Consider the following 25646-nt stretch of genomic DNA (forward strand, 5'->3'; position numbering starts at 1 on the left):
ATATAATGTTGGCCCTTGAAAAATTAGGAGTCAGTCTCAGGAATATGTGCTCCTCCCAAGTCTCTACCTTTAGGGGCAAATACCTCCTCCCCTTCCTTGTTGTCTTTAATTATTGTTCGATGTACAAAGACACTAACCCTTGTTAATTCAACATTAAGTTCTCTTCAAACCAGAATTTGCAAATCTACAAACCCTGGATTCAAGTTCTGGTTAGGAAGTCAACCTTACTCTCTATTACCTACAGGACTCCTTCAACATTATTTAACCAACACTGAGAAGTACAGCAATACCTACTATGTTCAATAATTGTCCCATTCTATAGGGAGGCACATCTTAGAATTTACATAGTCCTGGAGACGTCATATCACTTTTCAGAACTTACTGATGGGATATATTTCTGTAATGTGGAATTACTTGTCAGCGATATAAAATGAATCCTATGAACAGCATTGACTGCTAAAGGATGGAATTGCCAACTTCAATCCACCAGTAAGTAGAGGAGCTAACCACACTATTACTACATGAATTCATTACATAGCACAGGCAATAGCAACATGATACCCATTCATCATGACTGTTTCTATAATCAATTTATATCAACCAGGAGATTTTGGAGACACCCCTTTCCTCCTTTTGGTTGTCCTTCTCCTTCTTTTCACTCTCCTTCTATCTCCTCATCTCAGACTTTCTTTCTAAATGCCTTTAACAAATAAAATAAAACAATTAAACTTCTAAAAAGCAACAAATGAATAAAACTGTGAGTACTATCAGTTCACTTCTAAAAGGAAAATCTGCTTAAGGCAAAAAGAGAGAGTTTGCAAACCAAGGGGAGAGAGATTTCTTATTAGAATTGAAGAAATGTATGTCTTTGGATCACTTAATCCAAAGAAATATAATTTCATTTTAATGCATCATTGTAGGCTACCTCACAGTCTTATCAAGACAAGCATCTGTACTTCGGGCATATATTTTATTATTTAATAATGGTAATATCCATGGTATGCCATGATTCAATTTCATTTCCCACCAATAGAAGAAAATGGAAACAAAGGCAGCCTATGCTCTGATATCCAATTCTACTACCTCCCACATCCAAGTACTCACTTAATTCAAAAGCAAGAGCAACTTTATCTTGTGCTGTATCTGAGCATGAGCCACATCCCTTGATATAAATTCAAACGCAACATGTTCCTTTCCAGGTCTTTAGTCTACTGAAGTTGTTAGCAGCAAGACTTGTGGTAGTTTAGCTGCTAGATAAAAGTATTTGGGTGGAAGGGGATATAGGTTTTATGAGTTTCACACTATGTTGTCCGCTGAAGTCAAAGCATTCTTAAAATGCTTATTTTATTTTAAGGCTTATCTCTCATCTACTAGGGTGCAAAAGGACAATCATAATTGCTCCTTCTACATAAAAAGTCCTGGTCTTGTAGAAAACTTTATGACTGAAATGTGTTGAGTTTATCCAGTGCCTAAAACTGTGCACACACATAATACTTCAAATATTCCCTAGCACCAGATGCCCTGAACAACTTCTTGTTGGGTTTAGGAACATAAATAAAAGTGGCTCAGGTTCTCTTCTAAAAATGATAAGCAGCTATCATCTGCATTTGTTTACCCCTCATTATAAGGTAGCAGAATGCACGCAGCATGAGTAATTCAACAGTACAAAGTGAAAAGCAAAAGGAACAGCTACAAAGACAATGTGCATTTTATTATGGGTATGAGAAAAACAAAAATAATAATTTTGACCTGTAATAATTAACATATTTCTTTTATACTGATCCTGAAGAAGTGTCCAAAGAATTACCAATGGGTACTCAAGAATTAGAATTCTCAAGTATTCCTGTCAGTCTTGTAACTGAGTTACTATATTTTAGTATCTCCCAACCTGCAAGAATGCTTGATATTCATAGTCCTTTGGCAAGCTCTTGTCATACTTAAGCCATATATATATATTACTTCTTCTAAAACATCTTGATGCAGGCTACCCCTTCCAAGCCTGAGCTCCCAACAAGATAGCAGAAAAAGAAAAGAAAAATCAAAGTAATCCAGCATTTGCTCTTTAAGGGATCATGTTAGCTTTCGCCTCAGTCCAGCAGCCTGTGGAACATTACCCATGATCGCAGTTCAGAATAGGAGCACATCTCCAAATTGAAATATCACCCAAATCAACAGAACCTTTCAATTCTGGGAAAAAGTAGATGGATGATATCCTGCTTCTGAGTTGTCAAGAGACAATAAAGCATTCAAGAGAATGCTTTATTGGTAGATCTTTGGCACAATTCATCTGAGAGTACTTCCTGAGAGAGTACATGCCATCGTTCTAAAATGCATTTGTAAAGTAACAGCCAAGTGAAATCTAATCACATCTAAATTTTATTCATTTATTTATTGCATTTCTCAGCTATCTTTACGTGCCAAAGGTGACGTAACTGTGGTCAGCCATGATTAGACCTTTTGACTTGGAATACGACCTTTGCATCCTGTTGCGAGGAGGAACAGCATTGAACCAAAAGAAATATGGACACAGCAACACCTAACAATAGGTATTCATCTCCCTTAGCTGTTGTGTTTTTAAAGCCACGGTAGCTATCCATTATTTTTTGTCTCTTACTACATAGGCAGTGATGCTGATAAAATGCAGACTGACAAGAGAGAAAGGTCTGATGAATTAGCACATTTCAAAGAGGTTTCACATCAGCCTCTGTGAACACTGATCTCCACAATTATTTACACTGAAGGTTATAGTCAAATCACTTCAATACAATTCATTCATATTTATGCTTCTATGAAGGTTTAAAGTTGAAAAAAGCTCAAAAAAGAAACTCAAGTTTAGGCAGTGAGTTTTGTACATCCAGACATATTTTAAATGGATTACTTTGCTGACAGATAATGCTGGTTATCTTCCCCACAATCAGGAGATGAAGATGAAACGCTTCTATGTGATATAGGCTCTCTGAAACCAGCAGTCAGCAAAGGCCAGATAGATACAATCTAGTTGTCTCTTGCTGAGTAAGGCAGATTGATATCCCAATACTATGAAAGGAAGATTGTACCCCAATACAATTAACTGTTTTGTAGGTAAAGAGAATAAAATCTATACATAGCACATTTTGATAACCACATCATTTCTGTCATACCATTAGTTTGTATAATCAGTTTCCTTATAGTCAGCTTACTACAAATTGTGTTAATATAGAATGTAAGAATAAAATGAGGGAAAACAACATTTGCCACCATTTTGTTGTTCCTGAGCAACAATTCAGGTAAAAATAATTACAGAATTAAATACTTATGCTCCATTCTTACTTAACTGGGATGCTGGTGTAGTGTGGTAGCTAACAGTGTAAGCCCCAATTCTATTTTTACCTTGACCTACACACTAGGGCAGCAATCCTAAATACTCTTACTAGGGAATCAGTCTGACTGAATTCAACAGGACTTATTTCTGAGTAAACATGCTTGGCCTACTCTATAGGACATTAGAGGGTTACTAAAGTATTATCTGTGTTCACCCATAATATTAAACCATAGTTTACCATTACATAAACAAATTTTGGACTGTGTACTCCCCTACTCTTCTCCTCCAATAGAGCTGCAGATTGGAAGCATTTACTTCCATTTTCAACTAACTGTGGTTTGTTGTTATGCCCATACACTTAGTAATGGACAAACTCCAATTAGTTTTAACTCTGGTCTATAGAAATAAGACAACTTCAAACTGTGGTTAACAATCCCACCTTGTTTCAATAAACCATAGTTTATTGTTCGTACAGTTTGTACAGGTATGTAATAACAAAACAAAACAAAACACAATTAGTTGAAAATGGAAACAAATACGGTACTTTTAATCTGTTCCTTGTGGCTGTGCCAAAGGAGAGGGGAGGGAGGATTGCATGCACCCATAGCTTGTAAACTAGTTTAGCATTGCATGGTAATCAGACCATAGTATGTGAACCAAAGTAAAATGTAGTAAAGGCAGTTTATGTTATGTAGACCTGAGAGAGAGGTTTTGTGGTTTAAATGGTGGTTCTCCATTATGCCATGTTCAGGCAATGGGTGTTACAAATCTTCATACCCACTGATTTTAACTCCAAGGTAGTCTTTTGTTGAGGTGTCCCTATATACATCTTTTATCTGAAGCTTCTGAACAAATTCATTAAATGGTGAGGGTTGATGGGAGTCATAGGCCAAAACATGTGTTTGGTCATAAGTTGCCCATCCCTGGTTTGAAGGGACTATTATGAGGCTTTTCAGATTGTTGTGATAAAAACTTCAATGATCACAAATTTGGTAAAATCTAAAATTATGGTTTTCTCCAAATCATGAGAAAGAGTCTATTAGACACTGACAGAATAGTTGGGAACATTGTAACTACTTAGTGCTACATTTTCACTATAACCTCAAATGATACTCACTATGTAAATATTTGTTTGAATCTGCAAATTGCACCATGTCAGCAGTTGTCCATTTTTATTATACTCAAAGTGGCCATAGTGTTTCTCTAGCTCTTGGAATATCCTCTAACTCTCAGGATATGAGAGTGAAATGATGATTTTTTTCTCCAGAAGGAGGTCAGGCACTTTTCTTGCACTGCATATTGGGGCTACCTAACTGTGTAGGATATGTGGCCATTTCGAAACTGGTCCAAATGGTCCAAAAGTGGTGTAGCAGTTGGGAAAACCAGAGCATGGTCCTGACACTAAAATTTTGGTTATGTCTTCATTTTTCTTTATTACTATATAGCTTTGTATATCCGATGTTAAGAGACACATATTCTAGTAAGTGGTCCTGTACAAATTGTCTTACAATTAGCTCTATTGGTATTTCACTTGAATCTCTTCTAATATTTGGTCAACAACAAGCATTCTTCTATCTGAACCCTGAGATCATCTTTGGATGGCTTTTTCTGGGTGCCCCCACCAAGTGAAGTATGATGGGTGGTACTGGGGAAAGGGCCTTTTCTGTGGTGGAACCTCAGTTGCAGAATGTTTTCCCCAGAAATCCTCATCTGACCTGTACTTTATATTCTGCTTAGGAACAAGTCCATTTAATTAAATGAGACTTATTTTCAAGTAAAGGTGTTTAGGACAGCCAGGCCTATTTGGCAAAACTCTCACTAGGGAAAAAATTAATAAGCACTATGACCCAGAAAAATCTATGGGCAGCCTTATGATAGTCAAGCACAAAGGCCATCACAAAACATAATAGTATATAAAGCATAGTACTCCAGAACCCAAAATACCAATAAAATCAAACTAATCAGTGGCACACATTTACAAAAGGTCTATAACGGATCATCTTCTTTACAGTCCACTACAGATTTCTTTAAAAAATTACAATGAATGTTCTGTGTTTCTTTTTTTAAAGATAGTGACAAGTAGGTATGTTACTGTTTAGCTTTTTTTAAAAAAGAACTTAAATGCCAACAATGCCCTTCTATATTATACATAGGACAACCAGAGCCATATGTACACCATGTGTCAAATCATTACAATCTCATCATAGTAACACTATATCCCTCTTGTGCATTTATACCTCATAGAACACACAATGACATTTGTTGCAGTATTTTAAATAATGCGGAATAAAAAACACAAATTATGAAAGCATAATGTGGAATGTGGAATGATATCAATGCACTTCAATACTGCTATAAAGCAGTAGTGTAGATCTAGCTCTGGTCACAGGAACACAGGAAAGTGCCTTATACTAAGTCAAACCACTGGTCCATCTAGGCCAATACTGTCAACACTGTCTGGCAGTAGATCTCCAGGGTTTCAAGCAGTATTCTTTCCTGGCCCTATGTGAAAATGCTGGGAATTGCACCAAAAATGCAAAGCACATGCTCTACCCTTGAGCTACAACCCCCTAAGGAGCGAAAGAATGAATGGACCCAAACTGACATCAGACATGTCAATATTCAAAATCCAGTGAGAGAACATTTCAGCCTCCCATGGTACTCAGTAACTGACTTTAAAATGGTCATTCTTGAACAAAGGAATTTCAAAGGAGACTGCAATGTGAAAGTGCTGAATTACAATACATCAAGAGCTTCAATTCTAGTAACGGTGGCTTTTACTACATGTATTAAGTAGTTTTACAATGCCAGAATATCTGTGTTACATTATACAAAGAGGTTCAGTTTTATCACTTGTGGTTTTGTGTTATCATCATCAACTCTTTTGCGAATGGCCAATGTTATAATGCACTTGCAACTGTCTATACCTTCAGCATTTCATTTCCCACTGACCTCACTGTTTATAACCCCACCTCCCACATGAGTACATATACCTGTAAATCAGGGTAACACTGAATGCAGCTGATGGAAGTGGACAGTAATCCAAGAAAGCTTATGCCATGATAAATGTGCTAGTCTTTAAGGTGCCACAAGACTCTTTGTTGTTTTTGCTGCAAGAGTCTAACACAGCTGTTCCTCTGGAAATTGTTCCAGCCTCTTTAACAAGGTTGTCAAGATGCCAGATTCTTTCCTGAATCAATTCAATTTAACTTTTGACCTCAGTGTTGAAAAGTGTCCTACAGTCTAACAAAGACATGCAAATTAAGGGCTTGTTGGCACCTCAAACACAAAAAGAAAGCTCTGCACCATAACAACAAAGCAGTAACCCAAAATATTTTGAAACTGTTTTAAGTGAAACAATTTCCTTGTAATCCATTATAAAAACTAGAAGAGCATGTGATATTTGATTTTAAATTACTGCAGAATTCCCTTACATCTCCCATTACTGGTATTGTATGTAGGTGAGTATGGAAACCATTGTCTCGTTCTATTAACAAAGAAGAGAGACCTGCAAGTTAATGCCATCACCAATTACAAGATTAACAATGCAACTACATTAAGAAAAACAAGTATGTCATCCCAATAACTCACTGCTAAGAACACAGTAACAAAAAAGTAATCCATCTTGACCCAATGTCTGCCAGAAAATTCAGTATTAATATGAAGCAAGCACTTCTTAGTGTCCTTATGTTACAACTCAACAGTGACATGGAAAATATAAAAATGTAGCAAACACAAAAAGGTTTTTCACTAACACAAAAGGGTTATGTCTAGCCCATATTTTATCAATTATCTCCATTTTTGTGATGAGGGAACCATGTATGCTTTGTAACTTAAGGATCAATTTCATGTAAATAAAACACAAACCTTCAAAAAGCAATAGGATTAGGAGATACATCCAATCTTGATCTAGCAGAAGCTTCTGTGAGCAGAAAGGGGTGAGGGAGGCAATTTTAGTTTATTCTTCTTTCTCTCTTAAGCCCCAGACACATCCCCAAAGTTCCAGAAGACTGGGGAATCCTTCCAAACAATGTAGGTGATGGTGCCAGGGGTTGCAGAAGGGGGAAATTGCTAAAATCGACTTGCAGTCTCCCTTCCATTCATGGAAGTGTCTGCTGGATCAAAGAGCCTTCCATCAGCAGAAGGGCATGACTGGATACAACCTAGGTCTTTAAGATTTCTGATTAAACATGCATAAGTTTCCACTACAAAACTCTTTGTGCTTCATTAACCACTAGGAATGTCTGGATTTTGTGAAATGCGAACTTATTTCAGTCCATCTAGAATTTCTCCAGCATCCCTATAAATTACCATAGCCATTATTAAGGGATGCTGCAAATTATTTTAGTGTCTCAAGTTTATCACAAAAAGTGAGACAGTAACTCTCAGCTGACCTAAGCACTCAAGTCAAACGCTCTAAAATAACTTAAAAGTTCCTAGAGAGTAGCAACCACATAAAAATCATATGGTGCAGCCTTTCTAGATCTACTTGAAATGCAAATAGGGGTGAAACATTTGAATTCTCCCTATGTAAAAAGACACATACACACACACCCTGCCTGCATATCAGCATGTTACAGAAAGTAGTAGAACCTTCCTCTCTGACCTGCTTGCTTTCCATGGACAGGCATAGAGCGTTCAAGCATGGACTTCCTCACCTACCTTTCGAAATAGTACAGGCTCAGAAGACTCTACTATGAGCTTTGTCTTAAAGGGATCAGCTTTAACTCAGTCAGGATTAGGCATGCCACTGGAGATGAATAAAGGGGTATACTTGCAGAAAAGTACATGTTGTTTGCTCATTCATGGTGTAATATAATATCCAGCACTTTGATATTTTTTCAGTCTGCTAAGGTCTAAACGTTAAGCCATTCCAGAAAAAAATATTTTCAGAAAGTTACGCTTATTCAAGACCCATTAAAGAGTATAGAACAAAGTCAGAGCAGAGTTAGAAATTTCTGAGTCAGTTTCCTCCTAGTAGCATTTATTTTGCACTACTGATTTACAGAAAGTGTTTTGGTCAGAAGTCACATGCACCTTGACTGGATCATCAGTGTAATGACTTTGCTGGAGTCAGAGTTGCACAATGCTCCATGGAAGGAAGAGCTAAGACGAAGAGGAGAGGTCCTGATTAAACACAAGTCTAATAACAGAGTCTCCACGCCTCCAACATACTACAGCATTTTAGTAGTACATGATGTATAGAAAGCGATCGCATGGAAATATTTTGTTTTCAAGTGTTGCAATACTACTTGACTAATACTTACACTTAAAAGTTTTAAAAGCAGCTATTCCCAACACTAAGCATTGAATGAATCATTATCAGTGATTAATTCAAACATTTAGAGGCCAGTTCCTTGTGATATGTTAGTACAGGCCCCTTAATCAATTTGCATTGTTTGGTAACTACACTCCAAAGTGCTCCAGAAGTTACAAGTTCCTACAGAAAAGTTGTAGAAAAGGCCAAGCTACTAATCTTTAAGAGAACATATGTTCATTGTAAAAGAAAGCAAGAAAATCTTGGTAGCACGCGTATCCAAGTCAATTAATTCTCATCCTTCACAATTCAGCCCCAAGAGAAACTTATTAAGTATATTCCTAGACACCCTTGGTACTGGTCATTATTATTGCTCATGTAATTTTACACAGGTTGCAAAGCTCAAGGAAACTGCTGCCTTCCTAAAGTCCTCTGAAACTTCCTTCTATCTTATTATACATTTTGGAGTTCTCTTTTACTGATCCACTCAAGGAGTGCAATAGAAAGTAAGAACACAGGAAGTCATGTTACTGGTGGGCAAAAAACAGCCTATATCACGCCATCTTCCACACATATCCACACATGCAGGTTTTGTGGCCTGCAAGACCAAGTCAAAATCTTGCAGATCTCAAATTTAGTTTTAAAAGAATGTTTCTTGTTTTTCATGAACATGTGATTTTTACCAATAAGAAGCAATATAAGCAATATAAAGACCCATGCATTGATTGCCTTGAAATTCTAATCGTATCACATTGATTTTTTAAATATTCAAAACCATAATTCATATTGCTTTGAAATTCTAATCGTATCTCATTGATTTTTTAAATATTCAAAACCATAATTCAATCTTATGAATTATTCAAAACCATAATTCAACCTATATACTATTAGTCTTGTTTATTCCATATGGGTGAAATATTTGTTGAAATCCAAAGGCACAATGCCTACCATGTTCATCCAGATTCTATTAACTTAAAACAGGATATATAAATTAGGTTGTCATCCAGTTTATGAATCTAGCACTGTGAATCCAGTGTGAATCTAGCACTGATCTGCCTGTTCCTGTGCCGAGCAGATAAGCAAAATAAATAGTAAACTACCTTTCTTGCTTATTACTGATAAAATGTTCAGCTACTAATTTTAAGAAGGGAATGGAAAAGAACTGAGAGCAAGGACTTTGTTGATCTGTGGGTGTGTTGGGGATGTATGTACTGAAATCTTTGAAAACAGGAAAGCCCTGAGCACCTTTTGGTATCTCAAGAGCACAAACTAGATGAAGAATGTTTATTAGTGACTATTTTAAATACATGAATGAGCTTTAAACATTTTCTTCTGAAGTACTGCATATTTTCTCTGCAATGCCCCATAGGATTACTTTCTGCAATATTTGACTTGAAAAAAATCATGTTTTAGTTCTGTTGCAGCATCAGAAATCAAATAAAAGTCCATGGTAAAGCTGTCCCATGATACTTTATGACCTGCCAGGATCTAAGGGGTATTCCATGCACCAGTTCTTGGCAGGCTCTTGAAGGAAATACACTGCAGCTCTTCATGCCCTCGAAGGAGCATTTATTCAAAGGGGCACAAGAGGCTGCAGCCAGAAGTGGAAGTCAGCAAACATTATGTGCCCATCGGCTTGTCCAAAGAGCTCTTTGGATCCTCTCCACCAGAAGAAACTAGTTTGATCGCCACATGAAAAAAGACTTTTATACGCTGCCCCAATTTGGGGAATATCAACCAACATTAAATCAGTAACACTAGCATGAGAATTGAAAAACAAAACAGAAGGACCAGATAATGTGGCACCTTTCAATTCAATGTAACAACGATAAAAGTTTAAATATAACTTGTGCCCCACTCAGAAAGTCTTTGTAATCAATTATTAAAGGAAAGCATTCTTAATTCTTAAAAAAAGAGAAAAGAATGAAAACATGGAGCTACTGAAAATATTTTCTATGCATTCCCTTTTCCATAGCAATGTTCAAAGGAATGCATGCTTCTACAACAGTGTTACTGAAAAACATTCTGACAGCTTTGACATCTCCTTCAATATAGTTGATGTCTTAATTCAAAACATGCCATTCCTTCAGGGAAATACCATGAGACAGGTTGAGGCTTGTCTAGGTATAATTCCATTAAATTTTTGCATTGTTGTTGTATGCATAAATAAATAAATAGGGTTGTCATCTCACAGCCTCTCTGTTCTTCTGTGAGTTTTGTAACAAGGCAATTCTCACCAGAAATTATGCTCTACATTACTATGTGGTATTGTCTTCATGCCAAAAAGAGACAATCTCGGATTCTCTATAAACACATTAACTGCTAATACCTACTACTATGCTAAGACATGGGAAACAGACTTGTTGCCTTTAATTTGGTGACATACATATGACAATATCCATATTTAGAATATCCTCATACATATTAACAATGGAATGGATCCAGATTTAGTTGAACTTTATTCCCATTGAAATCAACAGCAAAATTTAGTTGCACTTAATTCCCATTGAAATCTATAGGATATAAGTTAACTAACTTAGTCTGGATCCAAAGCAACAAGACTGGTTCCTACCAAGAGCACCCATGTGGGACTTTATTGTATAATACGTTCCTAAAGGGGATAACAGTTACAGTATATTTGACATCTCTAAGATTATTTAAATGAGCTCCAAAAGTATTGGAAAGAAGGAAATGCATAGTTAGAAATGGTTACATACCATTGCTAGTCTTCACAGAAATGTTTTGAGAACTATCCATTTGTATAAAGCTATGCAGACGTACTAGTACACATTTGTTTGCAGATCAGGTTCACAACTGATCCAATAATCCAAGAGGCTAAAAGAAAATGCAGGCTGTGAGTTCAGTTATCTCCACAGCCAATTGCATTGCCTTCTCACATCAGTGGTCTTCTTACTTGTCAATAAAGCCAAAGAACAGATCAATATGCCCACTGGGCCACTCTTATGGATCAAAGGTAAGTAACCTGAGAAGCAAAATTTATCTCTATTAAATTTGAAATTAAAGAGTGGCAGGAAATATTTCCATTTACCATGTATTGAAAAACACACCTAGATAAATTCCTACCAGAACAGTAAGTGAAATCTCAGCTCCAAATACAGGTTCCATGATAAACATACTACTCCAAGGGATTAGTGCACAGGAGTCGTGGGCTTTATACTCCAGGTTTAATGTTCACCCAGTCCAGAGGTTCATGCTTACCATGCTTCTACCTCTGTAGCATTTTGTTCAGCAATCAGTTTTGGTAGGATTCTGTATATCTATGCTTCATTAAAAATAAGCTTTCTATCCCAAGGCAATTTTATGTGAAGAGGAAAGTACTATGCATTCCAACTGCTTTGATTATTTTATGTATGTATTTTAGGAAAGGCCTAAAGAAACATGCATTCTATGGAACATTCATTTTACTCCTTTGGGGTAAAAATATTTTATAAAACAAATCACTACAAAACTTATTGTCCGTCAGGCTATTTTGCAGTAATTAAGACTTTGCTTAATACTGAAAAATAGCAAAACATGAAGAGATCAAACAACCATATATTGCATGGCACCATAACTTAAACCATAAAGGGAAAGGGGAGCAAAATAAAATCCCTTTGAATTCTAAGTTGTAAACCAACTGTCTTCTGCAGATTGGGTGTATGTGAGAGAAGGGGTTGGGGGGAAACTTTGCATTTTTACTTTTAAAATAAGCCAAAACATATCCAGATGTTCAAAAATATTTCACAGTGTGTTTTAAATCCACTTTGGAACCTGCAACTGATTACTTTCCAGATGGTTTCCTTCATGGGCCCAAAGTCTATAACTGTACCTAGAACTACCGATGAGTCTTGTGTGTTTTTATTTCTTCTTCAAAAGACAAATGGATGGGCAACTTATCAAACGCCTAAAAACACACACAAGGCTAAGCAAAGTGTGGGGCTGACATTTTAGATCTAGCCCCAGCTGGAAACTATAGCAGATACAGATGTATAAACGAAATCATTAACAGTCCAATACTACAAATGTCTGCTCAGGAGTAAGTCTAACTGCATTCAGTGGAGCTTACTTGCAAGTAAGTGTGTATAGGATTGTAGCCAAAGATAACAATTATCAAGAGGAAAACATGCAGGCATAGAGAGGCATTTTATTTTTTAGTTATTATAAAGAAAAAATATCAATACTATAGTAGCGGGACTGATAGATTGCATTTTCTTGAAACATTTCACTGCTTATTCCAAAACTATCAGTAGACACTTAAACATTTAGATTTGCATTCCATGCTAAATTTGGAAGTTATATTTGAATTCTGTAATTTAACACTACCTTACAACACCCTTACATAGGTGTGCACAAGGGGTGTGCTGTGCCAGGCACACCCAAATTTCCTGGGGGCCACCTCCACTTTCCAGTGATCTCCCCACTGCTTGAATCGAGGCTTTTACGGAAGATGAAAAAGCACTTTCCTGAGCCTCCAGAAAGTGTGCTTTCCTGCCCCCACTGCTCCAATAGGGGCCTTAATGGGGGGGGGGGAGAAAGTGCTCTTTCCCCTCCTCTGCACCAATTGGGTCCTTTAAGGTACATACCCAAATGAAATGAGTTGCACATGCCTATGAACACAAGCAGATACATGTCTACTCAGAAGTAAGCCCCACTGAGTTCAGTAGGGCTAACTCCTTGGTAAGTGGGCACATGATTGCATTCTAACATTATCTAACACTCGCAAACTGGGTTATAGTCCACAAAAGTTTATGCCATAAGAAAGTTGTTAATGTTTAAGATAAAACATTTCTTTGTTGTATTTGCTTCTACAAACACAATTACCCCTCTGAAAGGTGAACTCTGTAGTTACGCACATCTTTGATGAGACTGAGAAATGTAATACATAAGAGCTGTTATATATGCAATTAGATACTAGCCCTGCCAGCTACAAGTAGAAACCTGATATGCCAATGGAACTGGCAGCTGAAGATAGTGCTCGCCACATTAACAATTTGGGAGTTGCATAAGTGGGACTTCTTTGTCCTCTCCTCCCCCATGCATGCCCCAAATCTGCTCTAGAGGGTCCCTTGGAGAGATGTCAGCCCTCTAGAGCAGATTTGTGAGCGAGGCATGTGAGGGGGGCTTCAGGGGGGAGGGGGGAGGGGAAATCTGCCAGTGGTTTCCCTTCTGCTGGTGGCACAACACCCAACGAATGAGAGATGCAGATAGATAGATGATAGATAGATAGAGATAGAGATGTTTACTTGGAGAAAGACAGAAACATTTTAGCTTTTAGATACAGCTTACTAACACAAGACATCCAATATATTTCAGTGAGAGTTTGGTTTCCTTACCATTAAGCATGTTGACTGATGAATATGGCTACACAGATTTCAAATTTTAAGACACAAAATGCTTCCATGATATTTTGCAGCATCTATTGATGAAGCTACACTGGGGAAGAAACCAATCCCTTCAGATGCAAAAAGACAGTTTGAGGCTAAACACATTCACAGCACAATCTTATGTATGTCTACTCAAAATGGGGTTTACTTCTGGTTTTGCAGAAATAAGATTGAAGTCTTAAGTTGAATTTAAAGGCACCCTTGCTTCCTATAAAACATTTGGTATATATGGTTACATATACTTTTTAAAGGGGATATATCTACATGCAGTACTAAATTTATCATAATAATTTAGGGTATCACTGGTAATCACATCCACAGCAATCCTTATTAGGATTTTGATTTAATTGGATTGCTGAAGTAGGTGCTCAGAATAGGCAAAGTATCAACCAACAGTACTTCCCCAAGGAAACACCGATGTCATTATGGAATGATGAGTGACTAAATCCAGGGGATCAAAGGCAAGAATCATGTAAATGGGTTACTGAGCCAGTTGAACCAGCAGAACAATTTTTTAAAGCTGACCATTTTAATTATCAACTGTGAATTTTTTGTGGAAGAAAACAAGTTTCACATTAAGGAAGCTGGATTAGAGAGACTGGTATTCTTCATGTTTCAGAACATTCTGGGCCAAATAACTACAGTAAATTCCTCCAAATATGAATGCTTGTGGATATCAGCTAAACTGGGCATTCAGCCAGCTGAACGTACTGAAACCATTCACAAGACCAGGGCCAGCATCACAGAGTACTTGTGGAGGACCACTCATCAGCACGGGGCCACTTCCTAACCCTTTTCTTCCTCCCACTTTGCTTTTCCGAGTATATAAGCAGTAGCAAGAAGGAGCAACTCCCTTCATTTACCTTGCTTTCTGATTCTCAGTACTGGAGCAGATTGGGAATAGAGGGAGACAAATGCAAAGTGGTGACAGTAACCAGATATTGGGCCTTCTTAAGGCAACTTCCTGTAGCCCTCAGCCAAGGGGGGGAGGGGAAGAAATCTTGACCCAGCCCAAGACTTACTTAATTTACACATCCACCTCAAGTTGACTACAGTGGCCAACTCATTGTCTATGGGAATCCCAAAAGCAGGATATGATCACAATAGTACTACTTTAATCCTCCAGCAACTGGTATTCAGAGGCATATTGCCTCTGATAACAGAGGTAACATACAGATATCATGACTTAGCCAGTGACAGCTTTGTCTTCTATGAATTTGTCTAATTTTTAAAGCTGTCCATGTGCAGTAGCAAATTCAACAGTTTGACTATGCGCTGTGTGAAGAAGTACCTCCTTTTATCTTTCTTAAATCTTCGACCATTTAGCTTCAATCTTTCTCCACACCATGTATAATTTTACACACTTCTATCTTCTCAGCCCTTTATTTGCCCCAAATGTTGTAACCTTTCCTCATAGGAAAGTTGCTCCAGTCCCTTGATCATTTTGATTGCTCCTTTCTACACTTTCCCCAGCTGTACAATATCCTTTCTGAGATGCACTGACCAGAACTGGACATCGCAATCGCATTCCAAATGCGGTTACACCATATGTATGTATTTGTTTAGAATGCTTGTTGGCTGCTCTTCAACCAAAACTCTTAGGGCAGCTTACAAGATCAAATAAAAATAAAATGAAATCACAAATTAACAAGACAATAAAGTGAAAGATAAACCACAGAACAGAAAAGCAGCAGGGCTGCTCAAAATACCAGCATAAAAGCACATATCCATATTAACAGTGCAATACTATGCACATTTACTTAGAAATAAACTATTTAGTTCCATGGGACTTACTCTTGGGTAAATATGCCTTCAGTGACAAAACAACAACAACTGGATAAACCTATCTTAGAGAGAAACTTGACTTCATTTGAGCAGAAATTTCAGACAATGACATGTGGGATTTCAAGACCATTTGTGAACAAATACATCTGGCAATAACATAAAGGGGGATCAGCCTCAGAATGACATGCCCTGAAGCATACCAAATATATTGTTTTGTTCAGCATATTCTAAACATGTATCCCAAGATAAATTTACAAATAACTTATTTTTTTATGAAGACTTTTTGTTTATATACTTTATAAATCCTAAAGATGAATAGCACCTAGAAACAAACCGCATGTGCCGGTATTTCTGCCACCAAGCCCAGTGTATCATGTTTGCATCACTAGCCTAGTGTCATGATATCTGATGTAGTTCTGCTGTATCAACTATTATAGCCTACAGTAAATGACTATTTGCTAGTAGTCCAGGTCGTAGGATTGGGCCCATAGGTGTCATAACCACAATAATACCCAGATCTCTCCTACAAAGCATATTCTTTCTGCTAAATTATCATTGCCACAAACACAAACTGCACTGTAATTTTCAAACTGTAGAGCTTCTGTCTTGTGTTATCTGCAGCCACAATAAAACATTATGGAATCAGATGTTAGTTGGCCAGCAGCAGTGATGGATGAGACAGCATAACACAACTTGCTCTTTCAGAGCTAGTTGATCCTCAGTGCTCCACTGATAGCAATACAAACTTGTTTTTGTCAGTACAGGGCACAGGTGCAATTCCAAAGTCAGAAAGGAAACAGATAAGATCTCTAACAAGGTGTCATCTTCACAAAGTTACTTCTCGGGCCAAAACCTTATTTTTAAACAGATGTCTGAACTCCACCAGTGGTACCACCCAATTATATGCTCAAAAACTCACTGTACATCTGTGATTATAATGGTTCTTAATAAATAAAAAAGCAAAAGAAGCATGTGAAGACACCAAATGTTATTTTTATTTCCTAGATTTCTAGCTGTATTTTATCCCCACAACGCCGATTTTAAAATTATCAAGGCATAAAAACAGTATGATTTCTATTCATAAAAAATTAAAGTAACAAATGAGATAGCAAGTAAGATGGCAGAAGCAGATAAATCTTTGATAAAAGCACAGTATGCTAAAATTAACCAAATGCAGAATGGAATAAATAACAGTTTAATCCTAAATGAAATATCTGTGAGCCTAAGGGCATTAGGATAAGGTGGACGACTTCTGCTGGTGAAAACTGGGGGTCTCCTTCTGCCTGCTGACCCAGAAATCAGCAAGCAGATCCACTGTGCTGGGGAAAATATGCTGAAGGGGATGGCGTGTAGGCAGAGCACACGAAGGGAGCATCTGAACTCCCTCCATTCCATGGATACACCCAATCTGAACATCAAAAGTTACACTTCATCAAGGACTGGTATAACTCATTCCCCTCCCACTGAGTTCTATGGGAGAAAAAAAACACAGAAATTATAAAAGTTTGCACCACCATCTACAGGTACTGCACAGGAGCCTTTCTCTTGCAGAGGCACCAACCTCCCACATACTGATTAATAAAATTTGCCAAGATGCAACTCAGTATATCTTGGGTTGACAGACCACATTCTCGCTCTGTCTTTCTTTTCAGTTGTCTTTATTTGCAGTCAGTGCTTAGTGAGGGTTTGGACTGCAACTCCACCCCTGACCATAAGAATGATGAGCGGGAGCCCAACAGCAGGCTTGTTCAGATGACACTTCAGGCTCTGTGGTTAGTGAAACTGTGGTTCTCTGTAGTTAGCACTAACCACAAGCCATGCCTCTGCACACAGCGCTAAGCCACAGCTAGAGCCGCTAACTCTGCTGCAGACAGTTTCACTGTGGTTAGTGAGTGTGCAACGCTTTGCACAAGACACCTTAAACCCTGCTTCTTAACCAGCAGGGTTTAAGGTGTCTTCTGAACAGGCCCACTCTCTGGAAAGACCCATGGCGAGAAAAGCAGCTGCAGATACTGTCAGGGGATTTTGCCTACTTTGGAGGCCAAAGGGGGATTCAAGTGAACAAAAAGACCAATGAGGATAAAAAGACAGTTGTGAAAGCCAAACGAAATAGCTGAAAAATTTATTTCCCCATATATTTGCATTACAAATGTATTTTGAGATACTTCCCTTAGTTAAAGGTAATGTATTCTTCAAAGTTTCCATATGATAAGTGGAACACTGCTTCTAACTCACTATTGGGCGCAGGGGACAGCAGGTGAGGTAAGACAGCCATGCTACCCACATTTAGGATCTTGCAGATGGGTCTGCCCCCTCACCACAGATTTTCACATGCTCATTGCGCACTTCAAAAGTAGCTGCAAGGTTGCACATTCTTGTGTGTGCAAAGGCCTTGCACAGGAGGGCTCACAGTCACACGTCTAAGTCCATGGGTGTATTGGGGGTTATTCTTACCCAACACCTGCTCCTTGGTGTGCTTTTGAGCATCCATTGTTTTGTCTTGCTTCACCATGGCCAAGGGCAGTGACATTCTTGTGGTCTTATCTCGCCAGCTGGCTACCGTGGCCTTGGCAGCTATTCTCAGCCATGCCGCTTAATGATGATAAAAAGGACTGACTGGTGAATGGCTCCTACTTTTTCATGGATGCCTTTCAAATGGGCATCAGACTCTCTGCCAATGTTGTCTCTATGTTGCTGCTTTCTTTCTCATCCAGCAATACTCCAGTGAAGGCTCCTCAGAGGGCCAGAGCCCTAGAGACCAACCTGCCCTGCAGCCCCACAAAAGTAGGACCCAAACTGACAAGTAGAGCAGTCCCTGAATAATGGATGCTCAGAAACTGAGGAGTGCAAAATGCAATGGTTCAGGGTGGCTTCTGAGAAGATCACTTCCTTGGACATTATCAGCACCAGCTGCAAGCCACCTAAAAGTGGCATATAGAAAAAAGCCCAGGAGTACAAGCATGGTATGAACCAGGAGTATGTGGCCTGAACTTTGAGGCCACTCTGGGAAAGGCTCTGTTTCCTGTTGAGAACATTTTGGGCCCCATCATATTGGCATCAGAGTGAATTCCTTTAGTGATGTGCAATACCACTAGGCATGGGAGGGCGATGACTGTGCCTCCATGGCCCCCTAATGTGCCTTTCCTGCAGGGGTTGTGTGCACCTGCAGATGGAGGCTTCAGGGTCTCCTATGGGCAGAGCAATCTGATCCTGCATGCATTGGATGCAGTTCATGATGGGGTGAGAAGTCTCAACACCAAAGTAGGCCCTGAGCTCAATGATAACCACATAAAACTGGTAAAAATGTTTATATATTTAACACTTAAGACGCTTTGTATATGCCAGAAATCGCTCCTTTTCTCTGAACCACTTTTTCTGCAAAGAAGAGCTATCTGACCATCTGTAGTTCTGACTTGCATTTGTTCATGTCTATTTAACACACCTTATAGTTCTGCATCTTTGATGTGAACTAATCCAACTCACATGCTTTTTTTGTGTGCAAACCACCTTCTTCAACTGTGTAATGATGAGAACCCAATTAGGCCCATCTGTCTAAATCGAAAGGAGTTATCTACCCATAAACTATACTTCATTAACTGGCAAAGAAACTGCCAGAAGCTGCCTTCCAAAATTCCTGAGCGGCACGGAAAAGATTTCATTACTGACATTCATATGTTGCAGTTTAGAGAGTAAGACAGAATCATACAACTAGACAGAATCATTCCATTCCTTCCATCCTGACATGAAAGAGGTCCTGATCTCTGTACATTATGAAGTCTTCAATGCATTAAGGGGTATATATCAGTTTTAACCTATCATTTAACATTTGAGCTTAAAACAGTTTCCTTGGGAAACTGATGCATAGTCATAACGTGCAAAATTAGGATGGATTAACAAACCTAAAGTTAACAGACAAGCTCAATGTTTTGAACAAGCTGTAAAGAAGCTAAGTTACGGGATCAATTGTAAAAGTGCTTTGAATATTCCTCGTGGTATGCAGAAGCTATGCATCATGAGTTTAATAAAAACTGAGCATGCCATCCCATGATGACTCATGGAAATCATGGCAACCAGGATTCAAAGCTGTATCAGTTCAAAGTCATTGCCAACTTGGATTCGTTCCACCAATTTTAAATCATTTAGGTACAATCCTATCAATTGCACTTTCAGAATCCCCTGACTCAGACGTGTCTGATCACCCAATGCAGGGTGAGAGGAGTGGCAGAGGCGATCTTCACCTTCCCTTCCTGCAGATTTTGCTAGATGGGCTGTTCAGTCCATCTAGCGAGGACACTTCAGAGAGGTAGGAAAGGAGGTTGGAGGAGATTCAGGATAACTCTTATTCTGACATCTCCAGTCTCCTCTCCACCATAACCTTGGAACGCCCCGTTTTCCCACTCTCTGAGGTCATATTTCCAAACTCTGAGAGGGAGTAGGCGCGGTTCTCTCTGCACCAGCTGCGAGGGGAAGGGTCTAGGGTCAGATCTCTTTCCCATGCTTCTGAGGTCAGAGTGCTGTGTCTGACCTCAGAGAGATTTTACGAGCCATCCTATGGTCCTTGGGATGCTCTCCTAAGGAACATACAACTGCTCTCTTAATTAACAAACAGAGTCATATATACCAACAATAATTTCAGTTCTCTGAGTGCCAATCCTTACATAGGTAAAATGGAACTACCTACACACACAAAAGAGTTATTAGTAGGCTTGGGAGAACCCAAAGGTTTACAGATGTATGTGTGTGTGTGTGTGTGTGTGTATATATATGAATGAGGGTGGGGACCTTCAAAGGACACCTCCCCCAAAAAATAGTCCAATGAGGAGTAAGTATGCCCAGGGGCCATGGAATGCAGAATAACTGCTGGAGTGGGTAAGCAGGGGAGATGGAATGGACTATCATGGAGAAGGGCATGGTTTCAGACAGCCATGAACAGCTATACTTATACTGCAACATTTTTGTAGGTTCACTTGTAAACTGCTATTATCATTTATTATTATTTCATTTACATCATGCCTTTCTTGCATGAACTCAAGGTGTTTTACATAGGATTCCCAGGCAGACTGCCATCCAGGCACTTACCAGACCTAGACTTCCTTAGCTTTATCAAAATTACTGCATCACATGCTTTCAGACCAGACCAGGTCTCCTCACTTGCCCATTTTTTCTGTTTAGCATAGATCAAACTTTTTATCAGCCCTGTTAACAAAAAAAGCCTTAACCACTGTGGTTTGTGTCTTCTGAACAGGGCCATCCAATTCAAATTCTGACTACATCTTGGTATTTTTTTAAAAATATGGAATGGGGCCCTGGCAATGAAATAAAAGTTTTCAAAATGTTCAGATCAGGTGTTGAGAGACACATACGGGTGGATAAAGAGAAAAGTCATTGAGAAGTTTCCTGGATTTCTTCCGCAAGGACTACAAGGACTGCTCAGGAAATTACAGAATTACAGGCAAACACAAAGAAGAAGGAACACCAGCCAAGCCAAAAGCAATGCATGAAAGACTTTCACTTCACTTCTAACCTGGATAGTGTCCTATGCGAAATGACAGCATGTCCCTCTGTGGCCTCAGCAAGAACACAATGCTTCTGGGGGCATGCTCTCACACTGTGCAGGAAGGGACATCTGCCAAGTCAAAAGCAATTATTTCTCTTGCATGCCTTTGGCCTGGGCAGCACCACTCCATGTATAAACTTGCACAAGGTGTTGTTGCCCATGCAAAAAGCAGAGCATTAAAAATCAAATAATACTTTCTAAACTGAATGGAATCCTGTGTGAAATTATAGCATGCCCCGAAGGATTCTAGAACTTAGAATTCTAGTAATTAGAGATGGGCAAGCTCTGCCCTGCTCGCATTACATTGGACTGGAAATGAGATGTGTTATTTTTTTAAAAAGATAAATAACTCATTTTATTTTCAAAGCCAATCTAGCTCTTGTAAAACAGGCCCACCCTTCACTCCTCAAAACACTCTCCCACCCGCTTACCCTTAAAATGACTAACCAACCTCCAGTGAGCTGGAATGCTGCATATCAGCACAACAGGTTGTCAGGCTCGGCGGCCCATGGGAAATGTAGTTCCTTTCCTTGGGAGAACTGCATCTTCAATGGGCCACTGGGTCTTTAGTCCTAAGCAGCACATCAGGGCATCAGAAAGGGTGAAAGACTGCTCCCTGCATGCTGCCACTGCCTCCATTGTTTGGTAAGATGGATCCAATGGTTGGGGAGGGTGTTCTCTTCCAGCTTGGATTTTAATCCAATTTGGAAGCTTGTAAAACTTACCTCTTCTTAAAAGCACATCTTACAAAACCCCAACTCTCCTATCTGAGCCTAGCTCAGTGAGGATTGCTGGAACTTTTATGTAAAACGAGGACTAGTCTCTGATGGAGGGGATATTTTGCAGTGTGCCAAGTGTACACAGGTTCATGTTTTAGTAAGAGGTACTGGCCTAGACCTTCATATTTCTTTCATCTCGATGATTTTGAGTGGTGCATGTCTTCTAATGAGCCACAGTCTGTGTAAAGGGTGTTTTCCCTACAACAAGATCGGTTGTGTGTTTTCCAAAAGAGCTTGGCACTTTGCTCCCTGCTGTGTGGGAGGCAACAAAGAATTAAGTTTGCCCAGGAAGAGAAAATAGCTAAGGCCAGATCAGCTCACATGGATCTGACATTTTATATTGTGTCAATTTCTGAAAGTAAATTTGTGTAAGCAGATAATAACAAGTAAGGCAGTGAGTCAAAGAACAATTAAAAGGCTGTCATATGCATCATAACTCACAACAATGGTACATTCTCTTCCACAGTCACACAAAATAATTAAAACATTCAGTTTAAAAGAGATAAGTCATGCTGTGTGCTTTAACCACATGGGACATTTGTTAAAAGAACACATTAATAAGCACTATGACTCAGATAAGCAATGCCGCGACACTAAACTCTTTGCTCGTCCTTCCCAACCACCACAAGAACTAGATAATGTCATCAAATCTGAACTGAATAGCTCCTTAACACAGTATGGTTTAAAACATGTTTCTACTAGGCTAGAGATGGACAATTGCTTTTTCCCTCCAGTTATTACATTTTAATTTCCTGTATATTTTTCATTTGCTGCGTTGTTTCTTAAGAGCTGAAGCCCTCTATAGGGGAAGTCTCTTTGTAATCAAATTAATATATAGCCACTCTATCAGTTTGCCTACATCTTACCGTATGCAAGGGAGGGTCTTCTGTAGTACCTTCTCTTGCTGTGGTGCTCTGATTGTGAAACCCCATCCGTTCAGAGGTACATTTGGCACCAACATTACAATTCTTGCAGTCCTTGGTTAAAATAGTTCTGTTTGCTAAATCGTTTAAAGTTGGGTTGTTTGTCTTACAGTACTGGCTGCCTCTCATCATCATTATTATAATACTGACTGCCTCTCAACTGCCTTGATCACTGTATATTTTGTTATTTATTTATTTATTTATTTATTTATGGTATTTCTATACTGTCTTTCTGAAAGTAACTAATACATTTTGCATTTTCAATTACTATTTATTGTCTTACTTATTGTACGCTGCCTTGGTATCATAGCTTGTTCTCCCACCTCTTGGAGGAGAAGCAAACATAGCAGCCTAATTTTACATCCTGCCAAATAACAGGAAATAGCAAACAGTTGATCATTACAGAATTATCAATCTAGATATTAGCAGACATACATTAAGATTACTAACATGAGACTGAGTACTAAAGCCAAAGTTTGTTTCTGACCATGGGACCAAAAGGTGGGTTATGAGAGCCATAACACAAACAGCTATTTTGAGAGGGGCAGGATGTGCCATTTTCAGAAACAGACAGATTAAATAACAAAAACATTGGATTGGTTCCATTTAACATATTTTTAGCCACCTTTTCATTCGTTCCTTTAGCTTGGGTTAAGCCATAGTAAAAAAAGAAAAAGAGAGGTAAGTGTTTTTTCAGCCTTTCCAAAAGATGATTTAAAGGGATGATTTCAAACTAACAAGAGTACTACTTACAGGTTATGTTTGTAGATAAAATGAAATGCAAGTCTGTTATAGAATGTTTCTAGATACATGACTGAATATTCCCGAGTTCTTAAAACGTGTAGTAGCTTGCAAGTGGACACACTTCCTTATCCACTTACCATATCAAGGTCTTGGGAAACCCTCCGTTTGCGAAGCTCCTCCATCCTCTCACACACATCGGTAAAGCAGGTATTATAGTAATCTGCATACTGCTCAGCCAGGTCATCAATGTTGCCCAATGATCCATCCTATAGGAAGATACAGAAAGAATATACTTTAATTATTAAAGCATTTTCAGTGGATTTAATAACAATTATAATTAGAATGTGAAGAGTGTATTTTCTTAATATATAAATATCTTGAAGAATTAAAATGACTAGCTGTAGTGCTTTAGAATGTGTTCAACGCCTTGTTTTTTATTTTTAATAAAAATGCCACTATAACTATAGACAATAATGTTTTCCAACACTCAAGAGTCCTCAACAGCAAACTTGCTTAGATTTGATGACAAACCTTAGATGCCACACCTTAAACTCCAAACATACTACTTAAGGCAAAATCAACTAGGAAAGTCTTACTGTTTTGATTAGTATACCAACAATACTTACAAAGCTTAAAACAATAATCTGTCAATATACCACTAGATAAGAAACTGAAAGTTAATGGATAAAAGGCACTAGCACATACTTTCCTTCAGAGCGTATTTTACTTCCACTATGAAGATCAATAAAACTGGAAATACCAATTTCACATTAATCCACAAAGAATTTCAAGGTGATGTATTGTTGTACTGTTCTATCAATATTGTATCCATAGGGTACGTGCTGAAAATATACTCTAAAGCATTTTAGAATGGTATTATGATTGGCAGAAAGCATGACTATCAAGAATAATCTCCTATCTTAACAATGCACACATTATGTTCTTGGGAAGCCCTGTACATAAATGGAATTGAGGGGAAAAGAGAAGGGAAATGTCACTGAAATCCTAATGAAACATTGAGATTGACTATTTAACCAGGTAGAATAATATGTTGTATAGGTGCCTCTGGCAGAATTTACACTACTGCTTTATAACGGTTTATAACAGTAGTGACAACTTTCAGGGCACAGGACACACTGCATATACAGTTTTCAAAACATTTTCATAGTGTCATATTCTGCTTGGTGTAGATCTGGCCCAGAGAAAAACCGCATTTGCATCTACTACCAGAAAAGTTTCTAAGCTACCAGAGTTCCAGTTATTAGGTAATTTCTACACCTACTTAAAAAAAAAAGTTTAAAAAACATTTCTGCACCAGAAATAGAGACCTGGGACATTAAGGATCTTGAAAATGGGTAGACCATATTTCTAGACCATCTCAGGAAGCAGCCACTATAGAGAGCATTTTCCCCCTATACACTTGTTTTCTAATAACATCCTCAGATAGTAATGACTCTTTTCTTCAGTTCTGGACATTCCATCTTTGCCAGAATTCCAATCTTAGTGACAACTAATATCAAATGATTGTTGCCAGAGTGTATGCTGTAGAAGCAGATCAATGCCCCGAAGGCTAATCTCCTCCAGGGAGGGAGGCCTAGAACACCTGCTGGAGTATTTCATTCCAAGTTAGTGCTTGCTGGCCAAGGGCCTGCTGTTTAGTTTTAGCTTTAGAAACCACAGCTCACTGTCCCAAGCCCTGTTGCTAGACTACCACTATGGGCTCCTCGCTGCTGCCCATTTATTGGTCTTCCATAGCTGTGACTATAGGTGCCCTACAATCTTAGCCCTCTGAAAGCTTCAGTCAAGGCACTCAACCAATTTCCAAATTCCTCCAGAAATGCCTATATTATAGAAAAAGCCCAAGTAACAAGTTAAAAACAAAACAAAGGAACATAAAGCCATTTAAAGAGGATCCT

General features: G+C 38.5%; 1 protein-coding gene across 4 annotated transcripts in view; it reads right to left on the reverse strand.

Moving 5' to 3' along the window:
* Nucleotides 1-25646, reverse strand: part of LOC134397695 (SAM and SH3 domain-containing protein 1-like) — a 603491-nt gene that overhangs the window by 104183 nt on the left and 473662 nt on the right. For all 4 annotated transcript variants that reach the window (XM_063124570.1, XM_063124569.1, XM_063124572.1 and 1 more), the window contains exon 2: nt 23868-23996. In XM_063124570.1, coding sequence (XP_062980640.1) covers nt 23868-23996 — 129 coding nt within the window. The remainder of the gene's footprint in view (nt 1-23867; nt 23997-25646) is intronic.

The sequence above is a fragment of the Elgaria multicarinata genome, chromosome 4, assembly GCF_023053635.1.
Source record: "Elgaria multicarinata webbii isolate HBS135686 ecotype San Diego chromosome 4, rElgMul1.1.pri, whole genome shotgun sequence".
Taxonomy (NCBI): Eukaryota; Metazoa; Chordata; class Lepidosauria; order Squamata; family Anguidae; genus Elgaria; species Elgaria multicarinata.